The sequence below is a fragment of the Aptenodytes forsteri genome, unplaced genomic scaffold, assembly GCF_000699145.1.
Source record: "Aptenodytes forsteri isolate BGI_AS27 unplaced genomic scaffold, ASM69914v1 Scaffold6, whole genome shotgun sequence".
Classification (NCBI taxonomy): Eukaryota; Metazoa; Chordata; class Aves; order Sphenisciformes; family Spheniscidae; genus Aptenodytes; species Aptenodytes forsteri.
In genome coordinates, this window is record NW_008795709.1 from 692,287 (window position 1) to 712,601 (window position 20,315).

Here is a 20,315-nt window from a genome sequence, read left to right on the forward strand (position 1 = left end):
GGTGCTGACATGGTCACAAGTCTGCTGGATCAGCCACGTGATTTTGCTAACAACAAACAATCCCATCCCAAACATCCCAATTAGTTTTCAGCCAGACAGGCTGACTGCTCCAGCTGGCTGCAGAGCCACATGAGCACCAGGATGATACTGGAGAAGCGGTGGGAGCTGACAGCCGGGGAGGCCAGCAGCAGTCCTTGGGGTAAGCAGCTCAGCCTCTACTCACAAAAACAAACCTTAAGTCCGTGACTCTGCAGCTAATCTGACAGCAAATCACCAAATGCTGGCTATGCCTCGGGTCAGCTGTTCTTCTCACCCTTCAGTATCAGTTGATCCATTCTTTTTTTTTTCCCCTGTTAATGCTGGTCATCCAGATTGGCTCATTGGAGGACCAGACAAGCACCAGAAAAAAGCAGCTGGCAGCAGCCTGGCACCACAGTGGTCTCTCTGTAAAATGAAGATGCACTCTCACATTCTCTGCTAAATCATGGGGTATTGTCATGACCCTGTGGGTACTGAAGGCTAATAAAGATCCAGTCACCTAAGAAATCACATGCTCAATAGTACAGATCTGGTCCATCTAGCAAATCAGACTCACCCCGCTACTTTACTTCTCTCTTGGGTCCAGGCCCAAAAGCAAGTAATCCTGAACCAGTAATTAAGTCCGGTGACAATTCAATCCCTACCACTATGCTGAGGATGTCTACTTCTGCATCACTTAATGAATGCCACAACTTCCCACTGTCTGGACAAGTGAGGATGTAGTTAAGAAGCAGCCAAAATCCAGCTGCTCAGCTAATTAAAACAGCTCACGTTGATCAGCATAGGGAAATCCTTTCAGAAATTGCTCTCTAGCTGTTTCTTCAACCACTTATTACATATTCATGTGCTTGTCACTGTCATACTTGGGGATCATATTTCTGCAACCGAACCTTCAATTTTAAGGCAGAGCACAGGCAGGAAGTCAAAGCAGATCATGGCAGCAGATGATAACATTTCACACTCCAATTCTCACAGCAAACTAAAAGTCATGAGGTTGCAACAGCTTCCATACTTAATAATGTCCGGCTTAGATCTTGAAGCTGAAACACCTCCCAAATTTTTTGTGAATCTGAGTCACTCAGCTCATGTGTACCCTGAATTAACTCTTTCTGATCCAGAGCTACAGACATGCTAGATAGATTTCCCCTAGCCTTTTCTTTCAGACAACAACCTGAGCCGAACTGCACCTTGATCCCAAAGATGACTGTATGAACACACCCATTCCAGAAAGGCAAATCCTCAGAGCATGATTCAAGTTATTCTCAATCTTCATTGTATATTTACTGATTTCAGCTCCCAATAAAATGTACATCACAAGAATGGAGGGCTCTGCTTATTGAAGAGTTTGGCCCTCCTGTAACAGCTAAGATTCTCCTCTATGCCACCTATCAACATATTTTTACTCACTGTTGTGATAACCCTGCTAGTATGTTTTGACTAAAATTAATAAACAGTATTTATGCTTTAATGACAATTTAACCTTGGTAGTAAAAATTTCTAGCAGTAGAAAGCACCTATAATTTGAATAATAGCATAATAGCAATGCAGCACTGTAAATGTAAATGCAAGTATCACTGAATTGTCATAGTGATAGTGACAGGATATTTGGGCCCAGCCAGCACTATATTCAGACACAAAAGTAAGGGTTAAAAAACTGAAGGGAAGAACCAGCTCTTTCAGATAAAACAACTTAGCTGTAAACTGCAGCTTCTTCTGATGGACATTCTTTACCATTAAAGTCTACAGAGTTTCTGCATTTGCAGACGGGGAAAGATGACAGTGCCCTACTTCTACAGTTAAACAATACAAAACAAAGCTTGTTTCTGAAGAACGGTTCTTTGTTTCAACTATTTGCAGTAGCATTTCAGTCAGTAAATCAAAGCCCTCTTTAGCCACTGACAGGACTTTCTGCTTGCTTCATACATCTCTGTACATCAAATACAATCTGGTGGCTGAATGAGCTCCAGAACCTTTGTAATTGACATCACAGATGAATAAAACCTGGTTTACTCATGAAGGATGAGCAGGACAAAGGCATAAAGAAAACCTGTAGATCTGGATCCACAGGATTCAAGATATCTTTACAGGGCTTTAACTATTACAAAGTATGGATATTAGATTTTCTTCAAATAGTCTGTGTACTTCATAGAACATATAAGTACAGTGTTAAGGTTATCTTTAAAGTTTTGTAAAGGGGGAAAGTGGTATGTAAATGTCCTCATATGACTAGAAGCATTAATAATGATTACTAACAAAACACATAACACTGCTTTACAACAGTGAGTATCTTAAATCCCTACTAAGCCAGTTACCTGCAGATCAGCAAAGAGAAAAGAACAGGGGATGGGGGCGGAAATCACCCAAAGTAATGAAAAGATGGGTGTATTTCATCTGGCCTTTTGAAAACACAGAGGCTGAGAAGCTTAGGAATAGAAACACAACAGAGCATGGCTCCAGAGAGGAACAAGCAGGAACTAAAGGGTGTTGACTGCAAGAGCAAGAACTCAGCAGGAGCCAGAGGATGTATGAGCTGGAGGTGAGGAATTCGGAGGAGAATGCTCGGGTGCTTGCAACAATACAGACTTCAAAGACTTCAGAGCAGTAATCAAACGAAGGGAACAAGGTATAGGTGTTTCTTATTTTGCCTAGATCTATCTGTTTCCAATGTAAAAATAATCTGTAAAATATAGGCCCATTTGCTTCCACTACTATGCATCCTTTGAGGAGGAAACTAGTGTATGTATGAGGAAGGGGTTCCTGGGGAATCTTGAGGCATCTTAAGGCCTCCGGCAGATGGATAATTGAGTCTCACTTCCAAGGGACAGTACCAAATAGCTTCTACACTCAGCAGTTAAGATAGTATCTGGATCCTGCCTAGTCAGAGATTAACAGCATACAATTCCAGCTCTGTAATATCAAAACCAGCTGTTTGAGAAGCATCCAAAAGGTAAAGTTTAACCTAAGTCACAGAAGTGGGATTACGAGAAGTGTTCGATGCTGGTGTGACGTCAGTGCCAAAAAAATCAGCTGAGCACCTTTGAGAATTTCAAAGTGTAACAACGGCCAACGTTGAACTCTTTGACAAGTCCCATCCCGTAGGATTTCCACGCTCCTTTAGCCTAATTCAACGTCTTCGTAGGCTATCTGAGTCAAATAAGCAGTGTGAAATATGCTGGAGTTTAAGCTTTAGCTGAGTGAGGAAACAAAAGGAGCTCCCTCATTATTTTAATCATAGATGTATATTGAGAGCAAAGACATTTGTTGTGAAGGGACAGTCTGTAAAACAGATGTATTAATACATATGCATCAAATACAGCGAAGTCTTAACTCAGCACTTAAAAACAAAACCCAAAAACCCTTCTACACTGTAAATGTGAACCAGCAGCCAAAAAATGTCTGTAAGAATATTACAAGGTCATCTTTTGTACATACTGGCTTCAAACTGGCCATTTATATTTATAAATAAAATAAAATAAATCGTTTAACAAGCAGCAGAAACTCATTTTTAACCCTCCTGTGTTAAAGCCTCACAAAAGTAAAACTATCTTCATGCATGATCACATCTTGTTCCAATGGACTGTTGACTCACCCAGTTACACCCTACAGTACATGAGGTCCATGAACTTGTAACAGTGGCCCTTACAGAATGCACAGTGCACAGAAATTGTAAAATAAAATCTCATAACCACACCCTTCACCAGACCTGTCTTTCCAGAAAATGCCCTGCATGCAGCTCAGTCAGAGAAATGGTATGTTTGCCTATACGCTCTTCGCTTGCCCTTCCTCCAAAAACACTGAATCGCTTCCTTTTCTTCTATACCACAGATACTGACAGAGCTTTTGGTTACAAAATATAGAAAATGATTCCTCAGAAACTCGCACTACCTAACAACAAACCATACATTCATACACCTGTAGGTCTACAATGTTTACCTCCAAGTTTAAATATGATCTTAAACTGCAGCCCTTTTTATTCATTCACAAAGATCCAGCAACTCTGAAATTAAGGTCAACCATTCCCAAAAGATATGCATCAAAGATTATTTTTCAAGTCTTGTAATTCTGATTCTACAAGGATGTAGGTAAGGTATAGCGTATAGGTAAAGGTAGTATCTTTGTTAATCCAAGTTGGGGAAAAACAGCAAGTTTTTAGATACCTGAATTCTTTTCCAAGGGTGAAACTGAAGCATCAACCATCAGAGACAAACAGATTTTTAAAATCACACTTACACCTACAAAACCTGCATCTATCCCAAACAAACCTGCATCTATCCCAAACACACTGCAAAACCCTGATAGGCAGGCACAGCACTGAATTTGCTATGAGAGCACTCAAAATACCTCTCTCAACAACCGAGAGAAGGCCTTTAACCGCGGGGGACACAGCTCCGGTGAAACAGATCTCATCTTTGAGCAAGTCACCATACAAACGTACTATAAGACGAGAGGAACTTCCTCCACCCTCAATCATATACCCTGGCTGTCTTACAACATCATGGACCTCAAATTATATGGCAAATCTGTAAATACTGCAGCCTCTAATGGATGGTTATAGCTTGGAAAAAATAATCACTATCATCACCTTTCCCCACTCAACTAAGTTTAGCTTCAGAAACAAACATCTTGTAGAACAGATTGAACCGGACCTTTCCGGAGCAACGGTCATAAGAAACATCTTGCCAAAACATTTCACAGCCACGGAAATCAATGCCGCTCCCTAACCTGTAAGAATCACCAAAACACATAGCTCTCTCACATGCTCCTCCATGCACTTCAATCAATGTACCACATGCCATCAGGTAAACTAGGCAGAGGAAATTAAGAGCCACAAAGTGTCAGGTTCAGCTTACTTAGGCGACTGAAAGGACAGAAAAAGCACCGATCAGTGGAGTTACCCTTCTCTCATAACAACCACCTCATCTCTGACCTCTGACCCTTGATCCCAAGTATTTACAAAGACAAGCTTAGAAAATAATTTTTTTTTTTTTTTTTTTTAAATCTCCAGTGCAGCTTAAAGGCTCTCGATTCAGATAACGGGTAATTTCTCCAACCTCCAGTCTCAGCAATGCCCTTAACTCCAAAGGCAGTAAATTGTTCCTGTCCTTCTTCTCATGTCAGCCAACAACCTTATCCCCCTCTCCCCTTGCTAACATGCCTCTGGGTCTCAAAAGTATTAGTGACCTTTTCCTTAAGACTGCCTAATTGATTAACACGATCTAGTTAAACCCAGAACAACGGCATTTTAACTTTCTCAAGAAGCAGCAAAGCTATAGGGAATGACAGCTCAGTCTCTTACACTACAGGACGTAGAAAGCGTTATATAAAACTGGCAGGCACCAAGTTCAAAGAGACTTTTCAGCATGCAACAGCAGGTTAAGCTGTGGCACTGCTTGCCACAAAACAGTGTGGGTGCTAAAAGTGTATATGAATTAAAAAAAAACTAAAGAAAACCCATTGAGGGCTATTAAATACAAAGCATCACCTCTCTCAGAGGCCCCAAGCCACACAAATCTGGATGCTGACAGAATGCATGGATACTTTCCAATGCACGCTTGTTTTTTCCTTATCTTCTTTCCTTAGGCTTCTACTTCACACATAAGCAAAGACAGAATGAGAATACTGGAATAAGTGGACTTTTGGTCTGCTCCACAAAGACGATTTTTACAGCCTTAGTTGTCTTTCAGGATGAAAGGAGGTTGCCTGTCTGAAAGCTTCACCATTTTTTCCAGTTACTTCAGTTGTTCTAATAAGATAAATCTTAAGATAAAAGGACAAATCTTGGGTTATTTACTTTTTAAGACATTTGAAAATCCTGATTTTTTTTTTTTTTAAATGTGAAAATAATCTTGGCAATTTCTATTTTACGCCCTCCAAGAACATTAATGATTTTGTTTTATATTGCCATTCAAGTACATCTGTATTATACTAAGCAAAATACCTGTTTAGCACCTGCAGCAAGGCAGTTACTGCACTAAGAAGCGCATTTTGTCAATTCAAATACTAACAGACATCATTTAAAAAACGTACGAAAGACAGTATGGGAACAGTCTGGAAATAGAGAGAACTGTGTCATCATTTCAGACCTGTCCTAGATGGAAAAAAATAAATGCTGTTATTAACAGAAAGCATTGGTAGTCTGTTCACACTGTAAAATGTCCATTTAACAGAACACATTTCCTTGTCAACAGCCTCAGAAGGAAGAAGATAGATTGGGCAGTAATGCAAATAATCTTCTGTCCTATACACCAGTACGGTGTGGTGAGAAAGCCTCTCCTGCCGCTGTCATTACTGTACTTGTCCCATGATACCATTCTTTTCCTTCCCAGCTGTCCAACCTTCATCCATCAGGAGCACTACATGCTTTTAGCTATTCATGGACCTAATATTTTAAAAGGGGCAGTGGAAACAAGGTAATAAAACAACATGATGGTCTTAAAAGCAGTTGCCCAAAAGAACGTGTTCCTGGGAGAGGAGGGAAACTTCCTGAATTGGTCCAATCATAAAATGATATCAGGATTGTTGGAACTAATACTGTATTAATACTAGATGCCAGTATGTGAAGGGATGGGGAAGCAGAAGTCCAGATAACATGGAATAGAAGAATTATAATAGTAAAACCAAAGCTATTTCTTTCCACTAAGCATTTATTCCAAGCAAAAATATTGCTTAATATAACATGAGATCACTGATGTACTTCTTTTGCTTGAACTAGGTATTACATTGTAGATCAAAAGAGAGATTTAACAAAGTAATCATTATTTGTGGTTCGAACACTATGATTAGACTTGGACCTTCTCTTTAATTAGAAGTCAGCCTTTGCCTCAAGCTTCAGGAGGTGGGAATGTCCACTATACCCAGAACAGATGATAAACCTTTCGTAACAACTCTCCCAAGATTAGGATGTGGCTATGCATACTTATAGACCATACTTACATGAATACCTTCCACATTTAGGGTTGTGTGGTCTAATTTCAGTCCTCTGTAGCAAGGGACCTGCCTGTGACATGCCTTGGTTGTAGCCTCCAAGGGAACAGGCAACATGACTTTTTGTACCACTGGATCTTGGTTCTTTTCCTGAAGCTGAAGTAGTTGGAAACAGGTGCAAAAGCAGCTCATCCTTGTCTACGCTAAGGGCTAGTACTAGCTCAGTTGAGTCTGTGGTTTGTCACAGATGGCCAAAACTAGAACAAATCCCATACGTAAACATGGCCTAAATTCAAATGGCGATACCTGCACTGAGCAAAATACCACTTTTCAAAAGAGAAATTTTGTAGCAAAATCAGAAACGCAACATCTCACAAATGACAGGATCAGAGCCTAAAGTACAGTTGTGCAAACTGCACAGCAAGCATTAGACAGAAATAGAGTAAGAAGGAAGAAACTATCAATGTGACAGGCCTCACTAGGAATCTTATTCCCCCATGATGTAGTGAGGATGCACCTGTAACATGCTTTGAAAGAGTAGTTGATCAGTCATTTCAATGTTCGACCTGCCAAATCAGATGCTACTTAAGATAACCAATTACCTATACTAGAATGATCTGCAGACACCAAAGAATAACTTACAATGAAATGACAAAGTAGGTGAGCAGTACAGAAAAAGAACAAAAAAAAGGAAGAAGTAACAATCTCTTCTCTCTCTTGCACGTCAGGGTAAGAGGCCATGGAAACCAACACAATATAACTGCAAACTGAGCTCTCCCACTCAAATTCCAGAGGTGAAGGAAAATGTAGATACTGACCTGAGCCTAGACAGAAACCTACACAAATCCTTAGGGAAATAAACCAAAGCTCAAGTATCAGCTCCAGTGCTTTTAAAATATCAACATGAAATTCTTTCAGAGAGAACCGAACTACTACTACTTCTGAGCTGGAAGTTTACAACCTGCTGAGTCTGCCTCCTCAGCCCTGACACATATCCCATAAGCTTCCCTTAGCAGCCTCTCCTCCTCTGTTTTCTTTGAGACTATTACAAATACCTTTGGAAAGAATTCTCTTCCAGCCCTCTTTCCCATCCACCAGATGAATTTCATGTGCTATTTGTCATTGAAATGTCTTGGGGAGAAAAAAGAATAATCATAAAGAAGAAGAATTATAACCATGACTGATTAATTTGGCCCACCACATGTTACTTATAAACAGAGAATTCCAGTTCTCCCCACATCTTCCATCCACCTCAGAGCAGGGTTAAAAGACAAAGCCATATGGTTGTTTTAAGGAGAATTATTGTCATTTTATAGGGAAAAAATGAAATCTTCTCAGAATGACCTTTAAAAGGAAAGCTCCACGACTAAAAAAAACTGTGATGTGCAATTGTGTGCTTCCTGAAACCACCTTTTCTAGAACTAAGGTCTATCATGGTTGTTTATGCCCCAGATAATTCTCCTAATGCACAAGGAGAGTGGCCTGGTGTCTGGATGGTCCTCAGTACCTTCTACAGGAGTCTCCTCTGAAAGGTGATGGCAAGTGAAACTTGTTCATGTACATGAGATGATCAAAGAAGCACTGAAATTCTTTCTGTGAAGAAGGAGGGTGAACCTTTTTCTCTTTATTCCTTCAACAACCATCTCATTCTCAGCATTATTTTCCATTATGTATTAGCATAAGCACTGGAGAGCAGCCCAGACAACGGAAGGAGTTGTTCAGGGCACCAAAGCAAACAGTCCTTCAAAATTCCCTTTGCAGAAACCAGGAACAGAGCGCTCTTTTATTAAAACAAATCCCTCTTCTCTGTTTAGGAATAGGGAATCTGGAAGGCTGGCTAGGATGCTCCCTTCACAATAACTCTTTACCACTATCTGCGAGATGAATAGCCAAAAATCCCCAACACAACAGTGATGAATTGGCGGCATTAAAACAAACACCCGCAGCAACAGGCTCTACATACCCACACGATCCCTAATTGCCAACAACTAAGCTGAACCCATCTGCCATTTATTCCTCTGTTCTACCTGTGATTTTTTTTCTCATTTACAGATAAGTATAAACTGAGCAGGGAAAATTAACATTGCAAAGAATAAATTAAACATAATGATTTATTGTGGCAAAGAAGCTGTCAAAGAAATATGCTGCACGAAATTGCTCCAGCTTATTCTACTCCCAGGAGGAACATCTCTGACACGCACAGCACGTGCTGCTGACCAGAAACACGGGATAAACAAAAGAAAAACACATAAGCCGATTCCAACCTCAAGTTTCACCAGTTTAAATCCACACTTAACCAGTGGGATTGCACCACGCTCCCAAAATTTAGCTCTCAGAACGAAAAAAATGGAGTCACATGATCGTACTTTTCAGATAACAACAACAACAGTCACGATACCGAGCCCCTGCTTCCAGCTCTGCCATTGATTTATTGTGCGACTTGCAAGAAATCACTCTGTCCCCCTCTGCTGAACCTGCTTCATCTGTAAAGTGGAGACACAGCTATTTTTTTCCCTGGAGATCAGCCTTCTGATCCAACTAACCACATGAGCACTGATGACAGCCCAAAGGAGGGAATGAGATCCTTCCTTCTGGAGTGGCACAGGCTTAGCTCAGCTCAGGGCAATTGTGAAACTGCACCCCAAGGGTTTGGAAAGGAGACTAGATACTTTTTATTACATCAACTTCTGACCTACTGGGAGTGTACAAAAGCAGGACATTCCTCTTTTCACAACCTAAAAGTATGCTTAGACTAAGAGTAACCTGCTACTCCCAAGCCTTAAAAATCGTAAAAGCTAAAGAATAAGAATGTAACAGTAAAACAAGTGTCATCCTCCAACATTCATTCTTTCTTCTACACACAACCCTTCCCTTTCAGATGGAGCGTCAGCAAGGTTCAAAGTCTCAAACTTCAGATCTGTATTACAGCCTGTAACACTGGCTGGGGGGGCAAAAGCCTGAAATTTTCCTGTGTGGAACAGCTGCATTGACAAAGTAACGCAGACATTGCCAGTGGACAAAACAAGGGTTTTGAATGACAGCAATGAAAAACTGTATTTCGGGATGCTTGTGGGAATTAATATGGTCTTTCTGGATATTAAGTAGTCCAGTGTTTGAACTAAAGAACTAGATTTAGACTGGTTCTTTTGGCACTGTCTCCCACAGCATTATCATTTGGAAGTCAAGTTATTACGAGACAGACAAGCAGCCTGTAAGTGGGGTGAAAATAAGTGGGCTCAATCTCTCTCTCCTGGGAGTTTTTCACGACTTGGCTAGAAAAAGACATCATTGGCCTGATCTAGTGTTAGCATCTTCCCACTGTGAGCAAGATATTTGACTACATGACCTGCAGAGATCCCCTCCCACCAACATTTCCACCATTCTGTGATTTCTCAGTACAGAAGCAGCAGTAGCATCAGAAGTCTCTCCACACTGCCCATTTGACTAAGGCACAACAGAGAAGTAGAGGTCTTCAGCACGGTTACAAGAGCACCTCTCACTCTTTTCAATGCCCAATTCCAATACAGTACCCTGGATTTTAAATTTACCTAAAATGCTGAGTCTGCCTCCTCAGCCCTGACACATATCCCATAAGCTTCCCTTAGCAGCTCCTCCTCCTCCTCCTCTGTTTTCTTTGAGACTATTACAAATACCTTTGGAAAGAATTCTCTTCCAGCCCTCTTTCCCATCCACCAGATGAATTTCATGTGCTATTTGTCATTGAAATGTCTTGGGGAGAAAAAAGAATAATCATAAAGAAGAAGAATTATAACCATGACTGATTAATTTGGCCCACCACATGTTACTTATAAACAGAGAATTCCAGTTCTCCCCACATCTTCCATCCACCTCAGAGCAGGGTTAAAAGACAAAGCCATATGGTTGTTTTAAGGAGAATTATTGTCATTTTATAGCGAAAAAATGAAATCTTCTCAGAATGACCTTTAAAAGGAAAGCTCCACGACTAAAAAAAACTGTGATGTGCAATTGTGTGCTTCCTGAAACCACCTTTTCTAGAACTAAGGTCTATCATGGTTGTTTATGCCCCAGATAATTCTCCTAATGCACAAGGAGAGTGGCCTGGTGTCTGGATGGTCCTCAGTACCTTCTACAGGAGTCTCCTCTGAAAGGTGATGGCAAGTGAAACTTGTTCATGTACATGAGATGATCAAAGAAGCACTGAAATTCTTTCTGTGAAGAAGGAGGGTGAACCTTTTTCTCTTTATTCCTTCAACAACCATCTCATTCTCAGCATTATTTTCCATTATGTATTAGCATAAGCACTGGAGAGCAGCCCAGACAACGGAAGGAGTTGTTCAGGGCACCAAAGCAAACAGTCCTTCAAAATTCCCTTTGCAGAAACCAGGAACAGAGCGCTCTTTTATTAAAACAAATCCCTCTTCTCTGTTTAGGAATAGGGAATCTGGAAGGCTGGCTAGGATGCTCCCTTCACAATAACTCTTTACCACTATCTGCGAGATGAATAGCCAAAAATCCCCAACACAACAGTGATGAATTGGCGGCATTAAAACAAACACCCGCAGCAACAGGCTCTACATACCCACACGATCCCTAATTGCCAACAACTAAGCTGAACCCATCTGCCATTTATTCCTCTGTTCTACCTGTGATTTTTTTTCTCATTTACAGATAAGTATAAACTGAGCAGGGAAAATTAACATTGCAAAGAATAAATTAAACATAATGATTTATTGTGGCAAAGAAGCTGTCAAAGAAATATGCTGCACGAAATTGCTCCAGCTTATTCTACTCCCAGGAGGAACATCTCTGACACGCACAGCACGTGCTGCTGACCAGAAACACGGGATAAACAAAAGAAAAACACATAAGCCGATTCCAACCTCAAGTTTCACCAGTTTAAATCCACACTTAACCAGTGGGATTGCACCACGCTCCCAAAATTTAGCTCTCAGAACGAAAAAAATGGAGTCACATGATCGTACTTTTCAGATAACAACAACAACAGTCACGATACCGAGCCCCTGCTTCCAGCTCTGCCATTGATTTATTGTGCGACTTGCAAGAAATCACTCTGTCCCCCTCTGCTGAACCTGCTTCATCTGTAAAGTGGAGACACAGCTATTTTTTTCCCTGGAGATCAGCCTTCTGATCCAACTAACCACATGAGCACTGATGACAGCCCAAAGGAGGGAATGAGATCCTTCCTTCTGGAGTGGCACAGGCTTAGCTCAGCTCAGGGCAATTGTGAAACTGCACCCCAAGGGTTTGGAAAGGAGACTAGATACTTTTTATTACATCAACTTCTGACCTACTGGGAGTGTACAAAAGCAGGACATTCCTCTTTTCACAACCTAAAAGTATGCTTAGACTAAGAGTAACCTGCTACTCCCAAGCCTTAAAAATCGTAAAAGCTAAAGAATAAGAATGTAACAGTAAAACAAGTGTCATCCTCCAACATTCATTCTTTCTTCTACACACAACCCTTCCCTTTCAGATGGAGCGTCAGCAAGGTTCAAAGTCTCAAACTTCAGATCTGTATTACAGCCTGTAACACTGGCTGGGTGGGCAAAAGCCTGAAATTTTCCTGTGTGGAACAGCTGCATTGACAAAGTAACGCAGACATTGCCAGTGGACAAAACAAGGGTTTTGAATGACAGCAATGAAAAACTGTATTTCGGGATGCTTGTGGGAATTAATATGGTCTTTCTGGATATTAAGTAGTCCAGTGTTTGAACTAAAGAACTAGATTTAGACTGGTTCTTTTGGCACTGTCTCCCACAGCATTATCATTTGGAAGTCAAGTTATTACGAGACAGACAAGCAGCCTGTAAGTGGGGTGAAAATAAGTGGGCTCAATCTCTCTCTCCTGGGAGTTTTTCACGACTTGGCTAGAAAAAGACATCATTGGCCTGATCTAGTGTTAGCATCTTCCCACTGTGAGCAAGATATTTGACTACATGACCTGCAGAGATCCCCTCCCACCAACATTTCCACCATTCTGTGATTTCTCAGTACAGAAGCAGCAGTAGCATCAGAAGTCTCTCCACACTGCCCATTTGACTAAGGCACAACAGAGAAGTAGAGGTCTTCAGCACGGTTACAAGAGCACCTCTCACTCTTTTCAATGCCCAATTCCAATACAGTACCCTGGATTTTAAATTTACCTAAAATACACAAAATCTGTTAAGTGGCTTACAAAATTAGCAGTGAAATTACTCCTGAGGACAAAACAACTCAAGTTGTTATGTGCACAAATGTCAGCAGCAATTTGTGAGAGGCTTCAAACTAGAACCCCAGGCTTCGGGGGTTAGGAGCTAGCAAGATTTCTGCAGCAGAAGGAATATTCCCCTTCAGATATGCAAAGCTGGAATTATTAAATGACTGACCGCAGACTGACCGTAATGGTTAAAACATAGAAAATCCTGTTACTGTCTATTTTCTCAAGACCTCGAAAGCATATTGATTTGTAAAAGCACATCAGTTTAACTATCAAATGAGGACAGTTCCACTGTCTTCTCAGGCCTGTGCCTTAATACTCCCTTCATGATCTGTTAAAGGCTTAAGATCTTAATTAAAAGGTGTCTTTCAGGCTTCACAGATGATCTGGGGAAACACATTCTTAAGATATAGTCAGACCACTACTGTAATATTTATTAAACACAATTTCACAGATCAACATTATATAGCAGAGGAAATAGAATTGCAGAGAAGCTTTCACTAATGGAATTCTGCTACATAAAAAAAACCTAAAACCAAAGTAAGATACAAAATACTATTCATAAAAATGATAGCTTGATTTACCAGATCCTCACTAAAGGGATCTGTAGCCCCTTTGATCAGCCACTTCAAGTGCTTCTTTATAAAGGAACAAAAGAAGGGTTGTTTCTATTTGTATTGTTGACTTGATGTATTTTAAATTTAAAAGCCCAATTTAGTTCAATCAAATGAAGGCAACCAGCTGTAAAAGAACTTTAGCACATTACAATCAGCAGCCAGAGTATATGCCAGTAAAACCTAGAATCTGTTTCTAGAAATGAACTAATTATTTTCTTCCCCCTCCCCATTTTGAGGGCAAGCTTTCACAGTAGACTCCTAGATTTTAAAAATCTAAATCTCTTACTTGATTTCAAGTGATTGACACACTACTAAAACTCTCAGTAAATTGTTGCAGTGTTTAGCTACCTTCATCCTCTCATCTCCAAGGTCAAGGCGACTACAATGAATTATATCACATTACAAGACTGTGTTTCAGGATTTTTTTATCCATAATCCTTACCCCAAAGGAAAAAAAAAAAAGCATAATGAAATTAATCCAGTTCCTCCTACGAGCTTATTCATGTTTGGGGATTAACTGCAAATATGTGGATGCCTGAAATCTTCTATTCTATGCTATTACTACCATATAATTTTCAGTTTGAAAACATTCAGAGGCATAAGACTAAAGGGCCTACTTCTTTTGACCTAATTGACCTGTATTACAGCAGTGCATGACCTGAATCTATCAAAGCCAACAGTGCGCGACCTGACAGTAAAAACAAGAAATAATGATAATTACGGATCACTGTTGCCAGTACAGACATATTTTTAACACTGTCTGAAATACAACAATTGAAGGATGGTTAATATTAGGTCATGAAATTAAGTGTCTCTTGATAAAAATTTAACATAGCAATAGGTATTATTTGGATTCAGGGAACATCTGTTTTGATCTTAGTAATGTGCTAATATTTAACAAAAAAATCAGTGCAGAGCAGTACATAAAGAAGATATCCACAGGCCCTGTTCTGCTACTCCTCACTTTATCTAAACTCTCCTGCATGGCAGATGGTTGCTAATTGCCAAAAGAGGCAAAAGATAGCGTATTAATGCACATTTTGTAAGCATTATCTGGTATCTGTTTCCCTCCTTTTAAATCATTACCTATGATCTTTGGTTCATCCACTCCCCAGATTTCTTCCCAGTGTCATGCTACACCCCAGTATCACCACTCAGAATACTCCACCTTCCTGTAGCACTTCTCCGATACCAAGTATTTGATAGGCTAGTAACAAAATCAGAATATTTGTCAAGAGTTCCTGATACCGCTATAGATATGTTTCACCCTGCATTATCTAAATGGCATCATCCTATAAGAAAATGAAGTATATTAAAGACCATTTATATACTGTTCTAGAACAGGTTTTTATATGCTTCTCATTGCAAATGAATTATGTCTGAGCTATGTTTTAAAACTCTTCCTGTTTCATTGTATATGAGCTCTTCATCCCTAATACTGTGAAGACTCAAGCACAAGCCGATCTAGAAATACACAGAAACATATAAGAATATGGTGTTGGAAAAGACAAGCTTTAGACGCCTGCAATCACAAGAAATATTGTCATGTGATCTTTTTATTAAGCTGACTGTGTTCCAGACTAAAACTTAACCTTACAGACCCTGAGGAGGAGGAGTTGGTGGTGGTGTTTGGGCTCTTTTTTGTCTCTTCTTTTCCCAGTGTTCCACATTTGTGATTAGACTGGACAGACTTCTGGGCAAGATCTCACCAGGGCTTTGTATGAAATAAACTTCCACTTCTCTGTCTCTCTCTTGGAAACATCTACACTCACTATTTCATCTTAGGATATCTACCTTTCTTAAGGCTCACTGCATGTGTCTTCATCTGGTCAGCTAGTATCCCCATGTCCACCTCCATTATTTTATAGTAATTCTAGTGCAGAAATTCTTGTTACTAGACCTTGGGTCCTAGTACAAATACCTGCAAGGTCATTTTTGTTCCACTTTAGATCATGAGAGGGATGGTACGTTGCACTTTTAAGAGATGCATCCCACAACATGCAGCTTGAGGAAAAAGTAGACAAGATGCCTTTGAGCCATTGTATTTTCTCTTTCCCTTGTCATGAGCTGCCCCCAGAGAGGAAAGCGTCGTGGCTGTAGCAGCTCATCATAAAATGGCGTAAGCCATAAAACTGTCCCCAGTGGAATTCAAACAGCTCTGAAATGCTGCCCATGTTACAAGAGAAGTGTGCTTTGCACTTTAATTAAGTCTTGCATACTTCACTATTTAGTTTTCACCCAGTTCTTATAGCAAGGGGCTCTGGTCTTCATGTGGCTGCAGCTCTTTTTCCAGACATGATATGGCCAGACTGAGGATAAGAATCTCACCCAGCAATTTGTCACCACAGGATTATGCTTCCAACTATAATGAGAGATGAACCACAGAGTGTAGCAGTATCAATTAGCAGAGTATATCATCTAAGTAAGGCAGGCTGCTCCTGCTCTAGCCTAAAAGCAGCAGCAAGACATGCACAAAACAACACTACCCTTTAAACAATTACTTTTCTTCCTCATAGCTCATCCTGGAAAGCAGAACTACCATGACACAATGGCCACTGAGATTGAGAAGGGGGCAGAAGATACACAGATATGGTTAGAAAGCACACGCATAACTGACAGGAATGAAAGACTACTGAAAGCTGCATTTTTCTCAACATTATGAGCAACCTACATTATACTGTTAATTTCTCTGTGCTTTCCACGTGAGAATTTGGAATCTGTAACCCAGACAACTTAGGGCACTGCTTTATTGTCAGGGCTTGTCCACATTTGAAATTCCAATTCCATGGAAAAAAACTGAAGTTTTACTTTGCTTTTGGTTCCAAATTAGAACTTCTAAAATACACTTCAGAGCAAAAAGGTACCAGTGGGAAGGACCAGCCAGAAGAAAGGGGAACAGACTGAAACTGTTTCAACCTTTATCTAAACATTTTGATAAAATTAGATTTCCTTTTGATAATGATTTAGATTTATTTGACATCATTGTAATATGACACGATCTAATAAAAAGTTCAAACATGTAGACTGTAACTACATCATTTTAAGGAAAAAAGTTAAGTATTTTTAATTATAAAAGGAAATACAGTGATTGATGTTTTAAGTAGATATAAGTAATCAAAGGCAATACTCCCCTGCAACTTAAACACACTGCGGGAAACAGCTACAGTGCTGTTGCAGATATGGGAGGGAAGGGAAAAGCATCCTCTCTTCCATCACATCACACGGTAGATACAACACATCAACTGTGCTATAAGAAGAGCCTACAGTTCCCTCTGTTCTTCTAGCTATAAAAGCTACCCCACTGTACTGTAAAAATGTAACAAAAAAAAAATCAGACTGTAAAAATCAAATGAAAAGGTCATGTCATGTCAGAAGACTGGACACCAGGGGCATCCTTTGGAAAGGTTTTTCACAAAGGAGTGGGAGAGCCAGTGTTAGCTGGCCGGCTCTATCACTTTACTTCATTAAAATTCCATTATCCACCACAGAACATGGACAAGATCCTATTCCCTGGTGGAGAATTGAGAGGGAGAGTTTGGAAATAAGGCAAAAAAGAAAGAGATTTTTTAAAAAAACTACAGAATATTCAGAAGCTTAAGGGAAAATGTGGCCTTGCAAATCAATATGTTAGCAGTTCACAGCAATTGCTGATCGAAATTCTAAATAAACATAAAATGTTTGTGTGTGTTTTGTTTAATACCCGTTCATTTGCTTCTCTCAGTTTTGAAACCTTCGGTATGATGGGATCAGAGTTAATGGGACAAATAATAAAGTGTTGTTATTCTTGACTGAACCAAGAATTCTTTTCCTTGCTACAGAAGCAAACAGTCCAAAGAAGCAAAAGTCATGAGGTCTTCTTGTCTTAAACCACAGTTTTACCAAACAACCCTGTACGTGATACATAAATAAGCCTTTGGATTTTAAGTGCACACAATTACAGTGTAGTAAGCCCTGTTAATTCCTTGCAAAATTTTGCCCATAAGGAATATAAAACAATTACCTTTAACACAAAGTTATTTTGGTATTTCATTAGTGTTACCAAAACAGAGAAGTAGAAGAATGGCATTTTTATTTTTCTGGCTTATTTCCTAGTTCATCCCATAAAAGGAAAAAATTAAGGAAAAAAAGGAAAAGAAGGGAAGAATAAATACAGAAATATGGTTCTTACCCTGAAGAGCGGCAGTCTGGTTTATTTCTTTCAGAGCGATCTGTGAGAAAGGAGGCATAATATCAGCGCAAAAGTTGGATGTTCTTTAGCAATACTAGTACAGAAGTCTTAAAAGAACTGTGACACCGTATGACTAGCAAAACCAAAAGCTGATTCTGTTATAAAACTGTTTTTCTGCACTGGACTACTCTGCCTGAGACCAAGTAAAATTACTGCAAGTTTAACATTTGTTAAAATTCCTCTACTCAAAACACAGTGTATTTAATGTTTTGTATTAATGCTTTGGAAGCTTCCCCTCCCTTTAGCTGAAATGAAAAGGACTTTAGTTTAGGGTAAAAATAAGGGAGAGAGAAGAGGAAAAAAGAAAAACCACAGATTACTCAGCGCAAAAAAATCATTCCATGAATCACGGCTGGCAAGAGTTCCCTGACAGGATGGGAGAAAAATCAGCAGTTGGTTGCAGCAACATCTGCAAATACACTGAATCCAGTGCAGCCCCATCATTAACTCTTCAACTTCTGGGTGTTCTAGATACTGAATCTTCCTGTGGTTTTAGAAAGGGGTTTGTTTATCCTGTGTGTATTTCAAGTAGCCTAGCTGCACTAATGAGATTGACCTGCAAATAAAAACCTACACAGTCCAATCATATCAACTCAGATAAACTTCTTTTGCTGAACAATTTATCAGTTGCTAAAGTCATCTAGATAGATTTCTAAATTTTATTTTTGAAAGCTCTGATATGCAAAGAAAGTATAAAATACTTCTCCTAAGAGTTAAGATTATCGTACAAGCATTACAAAATAACCACTGTGTTGTTATTAGAATTCACATATTATCAGTTATATTCTAAATCCAGAATATCTATTACCGCATGACTTTTGAGCTACCTGAAAGAAGCAATTGAGATTTGTGTATTCCTAAAATACATATATTCTAACTGACCATGGTAATTTTGCTTCTGCTTTCATCTGTGTGTATTTTAAACAGAAAGCTATTTTTCCTGTGTTAGTAAACACTTTACTGAAAAGCTTGTCTATACAGAACAATAAGAGTCTTCCTAAAAAAATTTTCATACTCACAGATGGTATTTTTAATCTTAAAGCTCTGCATTTGAAATTAAATTTGTTCTCTTAATAGCACACATTTGTTTGTGCAGTTTTATCTCGTATACAGAAGAAATATTTTCCTCTCCAAGTTTTATGTGTCATTTTATTATGTTTTCATTAAAGTGGTAAAAAACTATTGCATGTCAACAGTGTTCAAAGAAGTATCTAATGCTTTTTCCATCCATAGGTGCTCCTATTGAGCTGTCATAGCCACACAGTGTAATAATTTACTGTGTTTCTGACTCACAGCAATCTCCATTTCATCGCACCGTGTGCTACTCTGTTAAGCTAGAAACAGCATGGTATAGCTCAAACCAGAGTTGCAGCAACAGTTGTTCAAACGCACACAGGAAGGCTCTTTCCATCCTTATCATTTGTTCATGTAACCTCTGTACCTGTGAGCACTTGAAAAAAATAAGACTTCCTACTGAAATCTGCTTGCCATCTGTTGCTTGTTCTCAGTGTTCCCTGTTATGTACGCAGCCACAATCTAACAGTATTCAGACAAAACCTTCCCACTTCTAAAAAGACTATGTGAATAAATCAGTGAGAAGGAAGAAAAGGAGTCAGGGCACATGTAGACACAGAGCCTGGGAGCTCTCCCCCTCAGTCCACGTACAGTTGGCAGATCCACCACAGCCCAGCCACACCGCTGCAACCTGCTCGTTCAGGAAATTAATGCAATTCCCTTTTCCCTTTTGTTTTATTGAAATGTTGAAACAGGAAATATTACCTTTGTTTTTACACATTATATTTACTGCTAAACTTAGTGAAAGCACATCATCCACATCTACACTGGTCTTACTAAGAAGAACAAAGGGAAATGTAATCCTACAAGCACGCAGTTAGCATTTTAAAGTAGAAACAAAACCTGCACCTGTTTAAGGTTATTGTGAGCTTAATCATTTAAATTTGATTTAGTATCAAGTGTAACAAGAGACTCAAAGAGCTGAATCTTTCAATTTAGTGCTTAAATTTTGCAATTCTAGATGCTGTTTTGGCATCACGTACAAGCACCAATTCAAGTAATGTCACACACCTCTAGAATATGAAAGCCCAGAAAGAACAGGCAAATCTTTTCTTTTTTTTTTAATATACACACACACACATATATATATATGTTACATTTAAACACACACATATGCAGATCCCATTCCTGCATTCTGCAGGCAAATCCTTGGCTCACAAAAGTGCATGCCCACAGCTGATTGTCTTTTACTCTATACATGTTACTTCAACAACTGAGAGATCTCTTTGTAATC

General features: G+C 39.5%; 1 protein-coding gene across 1 annotated transcript in view; it reads right to left on the minus strand.

Annotated features, from left to right (window-relative positions):
- Positions 1 to 20,315, minus strand: part of SH3D19 (SH3 domain containing 19) — a 77,878-nt gene that overhangs the window by 50,772 nt on the left and 6,791 nt on the right. Inside the window, exon 2 of the mRNA XM_009283300.2 lies at positions 17,948 to 17,987. Within this exon, the coding sequence (XP_009281575.2) occupies positions 17,948 to 17,987 (40 nt within the window). The remainder of the gene's footprint in view (positions 1 to 17,947; positions 17,988 to 20,315) is intronic.